At 43.8% G+C, this 7,040-nt stretch overlaps 1 protein-coding gene across 1 annotated transcript; it reads right to left on the bottom strand.

The window, feature by feature from the left end:
* Positions 1-201: 201 nt before the first annotated feature.
* LOC135980291 (maestro heat-like repeat-containing protein family member 2A) lies at positions 202-6,594 on the bottom strand (the record flags this gene model as incomplete). Its single annotated transcript, XM_065580326.1, has 9 exons — positions 202-254; positions 1,881-2,022; positions 2,348-2,388; positions 2,858-3,002; positions 3,627-3,710; positions 4,787-4,909; positions 5,173-5,246; positions 6,299-6,412; positions 6,525-6,594. Coding segments are annotated over 9 exons (846 nt in total), but the record flags the coding sequence as incomplete, so codon positions are not given.
* Positions 6,595-7,040: the final 446 nt, after the last annotated feature.

Genomic DNA, 7,040 nt, shown 5'->3' with positions numbered 1-7,040 from the left:
AAAAAAAAAAAAAAAAACTGAAAAATTTGAAAATGTCCCATGAAAATAAAAAAGGCCATTTTTCACTGAACAAAAGTTGCAAATGAAATGGTTTGACCAGCTCTGCTTATAATGAATAATTTATCATTATTCTTTCCCCAGCTGATACATTTGGAGAGGGGAGGAAGGGCTGTGACAATACAGCTGAAAGCCATCTTGTACCTGAAGCAGCATGTGCTCCCACCGTTCATGGTCCAGGGAATTCTCTGTGTTTCCTATAAAGCAGGAGGCAAAACAATAATGTCACTTAGGTTAGCAAGAAGAGTCGTCCCAGGTATCTTCTTCGCAATCTGTCCTTCTAAAACCCCTGGTCTGCCAAGCTGTAACATACCTGGGCTTTCAAGACTAAATGGGACCTACGCCAACATTCTTTGTTGGACCAACAGAAAGTATCATGTTATGTACCCTGCTGGCATTTTTATTCAGGGTCAGTCAACCCACCAGGAGTGAGATGCTGAGCACTCCCAATTCCTGTTGACTTTCATGGGAGCTGAGGGTGCTGAGCACATCACAAAACGGTTCAGCACATCAGAAGACTGGGTTTAATGTGAATACAAACTTTTCCTGCATAATAAGAGATTCTGGACTTGATCCTAACTTGATGTAAATCGGTGTAGCTTCACTGAAGTCAATGGAATTATACTGATTTACATCAGCTGAGAATCTGGCCCTGATTCTGAATGTCCAGCTCTAACCTACCCTTCTTGAATGTCGGCACAATGTAGTACTGGGGACTCTGTACAGCAACAACAACTAGGGAAGATACAGCTCATTTCTTAAATCTTTTTTTGAATATCAAACCCACTTGAACATTTTGGGGTCCGACGTTCATCAGAAAGATATCGGGTTTGTGCTCCACATAGGGTCTGTCATACTCCACAGAGACTATACTGGCACAGCTATGTCATTAGCCATAACCCCATAGTGTAGACACAACCTACACCAGGGGTCGGCAACCTTTCAGAAGTGGTGTGCCGAGTCTTCATTTATTCACTCTCATTTAAGGTTTTACGTGCCAGTAATACATTTTAACGTTTTAAGAAGGTCTCTTTCTATAAGTCTATTATAGAAAACTATTGTTGTATGTAAAGTAAATAAGGTTTTTAAAATGTTTAAGAAGCTTCATTTAAAATTAAATTAAAATGCAGAGCCCCCTGGACCAGTGGCCAGGACCCAGGCAGTGTGAGTGCCACTGAAAATCAACTCGCGTGCCGCCTTTGGCACACGTGCCATAGGTTGCCTACCCTTAGCCTACACTGATTGAAGGGTTTTTTCCACAGAGGTCAATAGATTCATACCACTGTAAAATTGGTGAAAGACATTTTTAGGCCCACAATACCTAGATTCTACAAAGGGCAGCCACTTGGCCAACCTAACTTTTATGGCTCGGGTTTCCTTACAGAAAGAAAACTCTGGGTTTTTTAATTGAATCACCCTTGAAAGTAAACATGGGGTTTAATTTTCAGAAAAATTCAGTTTGCAAAATCAGACTATATATGTAACCCCAAAATATTTCACAAACCTCCAGCTTCATGTGTATTCACCTTCCCAACTAATAACCTAGCAAAGGTGTGGGGGGAACTGCTGTAAAATTTCCATTCAGCTGAAACCTTCCTGGCCTGATTCTGCCCTGATTGAATTGGCCTCAGTGGTTAAACTCTGGATTTACCCCAGTGGTTCCCAGTTATCCAGGTGAAGGAAAAGTGAGGGCCCAGAACCCCAACTTCAATTCCCCACTGTTCTCATGTACTGCAACAGGAATGGCACAACACATGTCAATACAAAGCTGCATTTTGTGGCTTCCCTTCCATGGACCGCACTCCTCCTAACTAGCACTTTACCTTCAATGTACTGCAGCAGAGGTGGGATCTTTACTACCCACATCTCACCCACTGCTGCATGGATATTGTAGTGCAGGGCCTTCAGTAATTGCAAGGCAGCACATCCATGTCCTTCTCTTTCATAAGGGGATGAGGCTACTACCTGTCAATGAGAGAGAAAGAACAGGCTAAGTTTTGTCAGCACAACACCAGTTTGTTCCTGAAGGAGGGAATAGTTCAGACTCTCTCATTGTGGAGACCGTACAATAGAGTTTTTGCTTCTACTGCAGTGTCTTCCTGAAGAAGCAAGCATTCTAGCTAGTACGAGGATGCAGAACAGTGTGTCTCAGGAGAGGGTGGAGAGAGAGAGAGACCCAATCATACACATTTCTCAGCCTGTCTATAAGCATCTAGCTATAAAACTGATTTTTATAGTTAACTGTCCCACTTCACATTTCGGAGAAAACCTATTTTCATGGTCTACTCACCAGGAGTCGTGCCAGCAGCCCCTGGGGTGTAGGGAGTTTCACTAGGGAAAGAAACAGAATAGCATTAATGATGCCAGGCTTTGCAGAGAGTCCTGCTGATGTTATTCACCTATCCATTTCCAACGTGCCCACCAATGTTGAATACAGCTGATAATAATTTGCATTTCCATAGTGCTTTCAGTCTGAGCATCTCAAAATGCTTTACAAACATGAATGAATTCCGCCTCACAGCACCTCTATGAGGTTGGCATTAATTACTCCTTCATTTCACAAGTGGGGAAGCTGAGAGAGAAAGATCAAGTGATTTCCCCAAGGTCACATCAGAATTTTGGTGGCAAGGCGGGAACAGAACCCACGTTTCCTAGCTCCCTCCCATGGCCATGTTGTAATCACAAGACCATCCCTCATTCATTTTAGCCTCCTGATTGCAGACGAGAGAACTGGAGCAGACTGAATCTGTTCATTTCATAGGGCCTGGAGAGAATAAATGAAAGAGTTTCTGTTATAAACCTGGTCCACTGTAGTCAAGGGAAGCAGCTTCTTCTCCTTCCTGCTGCTTTTTCTCAGCCAGTTCCCTAAGGCATCTGCAGAGAGGCTTCAAAGTACCAGTGTACTGAGCTGGCACCACATACTCCAGAAGCCTTGGCCATAACACCTGCAGAGAAGAGCGAGACTGTTCAGTACATAGCTATTTCCATTCTCTCACCTCCAGTATCCTGCTGTCTGAATCCCTCCCTGTCATGTAGCTTCTCCTTTTATTCCTCACTGACCCTTCCCTAACCTATCACCTCATCTCTCTCTCCCCAACATCTCACTCTACCTGTCCGGTGCCCCCGCACTCTGTCTTTTAAATACACTGCCTAGCTTGGTGAATCCTCTTTCCCTGCATTAGAGCATTATGGAGCTATTTAGATAGCACCATAAACTCACATAGAACTTTACAGACCTATAGAAGGCACACTTCCAGCCCCAGTATCTGTTCAAATCCAGGATCACCAAATCAGAAGTATTCATGGGGGAATCTAAGGGGAAGTTGCACTCAGACAGTGGAAAGAATTAAGAGAAGATCTCTGCAACATGATTCCTTCCAGTTAAGTTGCTTTACATCTTTTCTCTAATGTGAACCACTTACTCCATGATGAAGGGGTCACACTATCCCTGACATGAATTTGATATGTTGTTCCTCCATTATGCTGACTGTGCAAACAGCTTCCTTGTGGAGAGGTACAAGGAACAACGTCCCTATTTCAAGAAGCAGTAGTAATAACAGGTCACTTACTTGGGTCATTCCACTGACTGAGGTGTCCAGACATTGCAGGATGTCAATGCACAGGGTTTGGATAGTGCTTTCTTCTTGAATAGCCTGGGTGAGAAGTGTTGTACCCTGCTGTGAGATAGCTAATAAGTTCTATAGAGCTAGTAGTAAGACACTGGCTATAGAATCAGTGTCCTTCTCTTACGAAGCCATCTTGAACATTGACCTATGCCTACTTTTATATTGCACTGGAAGTGCACAAACATCTGAAGGAAAGAGAATAATAGAAACTCCTAACTGGTGGGTCAGATTCCAGGCTTAGGAAAACCCTAAAGTGAAGGGAATGATTCACTGAACACAAAAGAGTTTCCCCAACAGCGTTAAGTTTTTTTAAATTTGAAAAACTGTTTCATCTTTTTATCTTTGAGGAAAAACATTCAGCCTCTGCCCAGTGGAAATAAATATGCAGAACCAGGGGGATCCACTCTGTTTGTTCTGATGCCCCAACCAGCTTGGGTCATTCTGTGTGTAGTGAGTGTGATTCTATCAACAACTTACTGTAAAGTTGAACTGTTTATGTTAATACATATCATGGATCCAGTCATGGAGCACAAAGTGTCTGGAGCCCCTGGCTGTGTCCATGGATAGAAATACGGATTGAAGATATTTTTAAACTAGTACATGTAGAGTAGAGTATGTAGTGAGGGAAATATGCAGCAAGCTTTTCCAGGCTCCTGACAGTCTGGGATGCAGCCTGCATAACCTCGGTGTTTTGCTGATAGTTTAGGTATGCTTCAACAGCCACAGAATTGGGCATCATTATGTTCTCTGGAGAGTCTATTGAAAACAAAAAGATGTGCTTCCTTGTACAAGAACATTTCACTGAAAAATGGTGTTTTCAGAAGTTTCAATGTCTCATCAGAGGTTTGAGTAACCTCGATAACTCTGTTAGATGTAATTACCCAGTGTGAGATTCTGATCTCTGTTACACTAGTATAAATCCAGAGTAACGCCACTAAAGTCAGTGGAGTTACCTTGACTTTACACCAATATAACTGATCAGATTCTGGCTCTAATCATTCAGTCCAGCTGTCCCTGAGTCAAAACTCCCACGGAAGGCAAGGGGAGCCATCAGCATGCAAGAATGGTAGGACCGAGTCCTACGTGTTAAGAACTCTCCTTACCAGTTTGCTGGTGGACACACTGAACTCGTGGAAAACATATGCTACCATATCCCATTCTGCACAATTCTCCACACTTCCTGAACTGAGCAGCCTCCTGATGAAATGAAGAACTGCCTTCCTCACCTGCAAGGGTAGAGATTACACACAAGAGTTCTTGTTATCCCTTCTGCCTGAAATAGGAGATAGGATATGAGAGTCCTTATGCTTTTGAGTTTATCTCCTTAGATTATAAACATGGCTACATTTAACACAGGCAGGAGAATGACATGCCTTCTCTAGTCTGCAGTCTCTCCTCTGGATCTGAATGAAAGCTCCACCCAGATATCCATTCATCCCATATCATTGAAAAAAATGGAAATATTTCACTGCTCCACACACAATCTTACCTTAGCATTCTGATCACTGAGAGTGGATTTCACTGCCTTCACAATCAGAAACTTTTTAACTTTTGTCTCGGGCACTGAAAGATAAGGAGAGGTGTACAGTACTTTTTTGTTCCACTCACTCACTTTCCACATTGGAATTAATCCTGGATTTCAAAGGGCCCTATTTAAGAATAGTACCGAGCTTCTCTCATCTACAGAATCAGTGGGAAAAACATAGGACCAGACTCTGGTCTCAGTTACACCAGTGTAAATCTAAAGTAATTCCACTTCTATAATGAGTGCCATCATACTACCATGATGGAAATCTTATAAAAGCGTTAGATAGACTGAGGTCATTGAAGTTAATCTGTGTTTACACCAGTATAACAGAACTCAGAATCTATAGTGTATAATACTGACGAATATCGAGTCAGGAGTCCTATTTTATTTGTATCTGATTATTGTTAACATGCATTAGCCCCAAGTTAACTTCTGTATTTGAAGTTGAAAAATATCTTGGGCTACATTCAGCACTTAGTTGAACCTGTTGATTTCTGGGTGGCCATAGGGGGGTAATTTAGGGCAGCATTTGGTCCCTTAGTGGAGATCCAAACCACTGGTGACTGTGTGTTATAGAGACTCTGTGCCCCATTTGCAGAGGCGATGAGTCTGTTACAGCCCTGCCGTGCCTACAAAGCCTTGGTTCTTTAGCTCAATCTATAGTAGCTCATGCTTTTAGCTCTGGATCAGGGCCGGCTTTAGGCCGATTCCCCCGATTCTCCTGAATCGGGCCCCGTGCCTAAGAGGGCCTCGCACCCCATGCCTAACAGGGCCCCGTGCCCAGTGGCCTTTTTAATTTTTACTCACCCAGCGGCGCTCCGGGTCTTTGACGGCACTTCAGCAGCGGGTACTTCACTCCCTCCGGCTCTTCGGCGGCACGTGAAGGACCCGCCGCTGAATTGCTGCCGAAGACCCGGAGCGAGTGAAGGACCCGCTGCCAAAGACTCGGAGCGCCGTCCGGTGAGTACAAGCCCCACAAATCAGACCCCGCACTTCCTAAAGCCGGCCCTGCTCTGGAGGTCCCCAACTCAACCCTCAGCATGTCGGCCAAGAGGGCAGCTGGCACAGTTGCTCCTGTGTTACTTACAGTCGGCACCAACAATAGCACTGAGCAGATTCAAAGAGGCCACACGAACAGCCTCATTCTCAATCTCCAGCTGCGAGTGCAGAAATGCTATCAGATCATCAGGAGAAGAACGGGCTGCAAGGGAACAAATCACGTCCTCACTGACAACAGAACTCTTATTCTTACCATACCTGACAAAGGAAGTTACAAGGAAACCACTGTGCAACTCAGAGTCTCTTCCCCTTACCTAGCAGAACTACACAATCCAACAACTCTGCGTGATTTTCCGTGCTGAGCGGCTTAGCTTGAGAACAGATCTGTGGGAAGAAGGGAAATGGTCAAAGAAAAACTAATCAGAAGCAATTGAAAAGAAAATGTTCAATTAATTTCTAAGCTTCCACTTCCTACTTGTCCAAATAGAGGTCTGAACCCCAGGTAGATGGTACTGAATGCACAGCAAGAATCAAACACAATGACCAATACATTCGATAAGAGAAGCTAAAGGGTTTTGAGCAGCAGAGCTGATCGAATCAAGACACAGCCACAGTTTTTACTATACAACTCTGACTCCCCTGATAATCAGCTTATGGTGAAATTGCTTTACAAACTGAGCTGGATATTAGCTAAGAAAATGAGACCGCTACCTGCTTACTCTTGAGCCTGCAGAAATCAGTAAGGCATGAGGAGGTCCCCAGGCTCTGCACTATCATTCGATAGATTTTTATTGTTAATATGCTTCAGATCTGCTGTGCCTAAGCTCAAG

This window comes from Chrysemys picta, unplaced genomic scaffold, assembly GCF_011386835.1.
Source record: "Chrysemys picta bellii isolate R12L10 unplaced genomic scaffold, ASM1138683v2 scaf2548, whole genome shotgun sequence".
Classification (NCBI taxonomy): Eukaryota; Metazoa; Chordata; order Testudines; family Emydidae; genus Chrysemys; species Chrysemys picta.
Note: the sequence above shows the minus strand (reverse complement) of the source record. Positions and strands in the feature narration are given on the sequence as shown.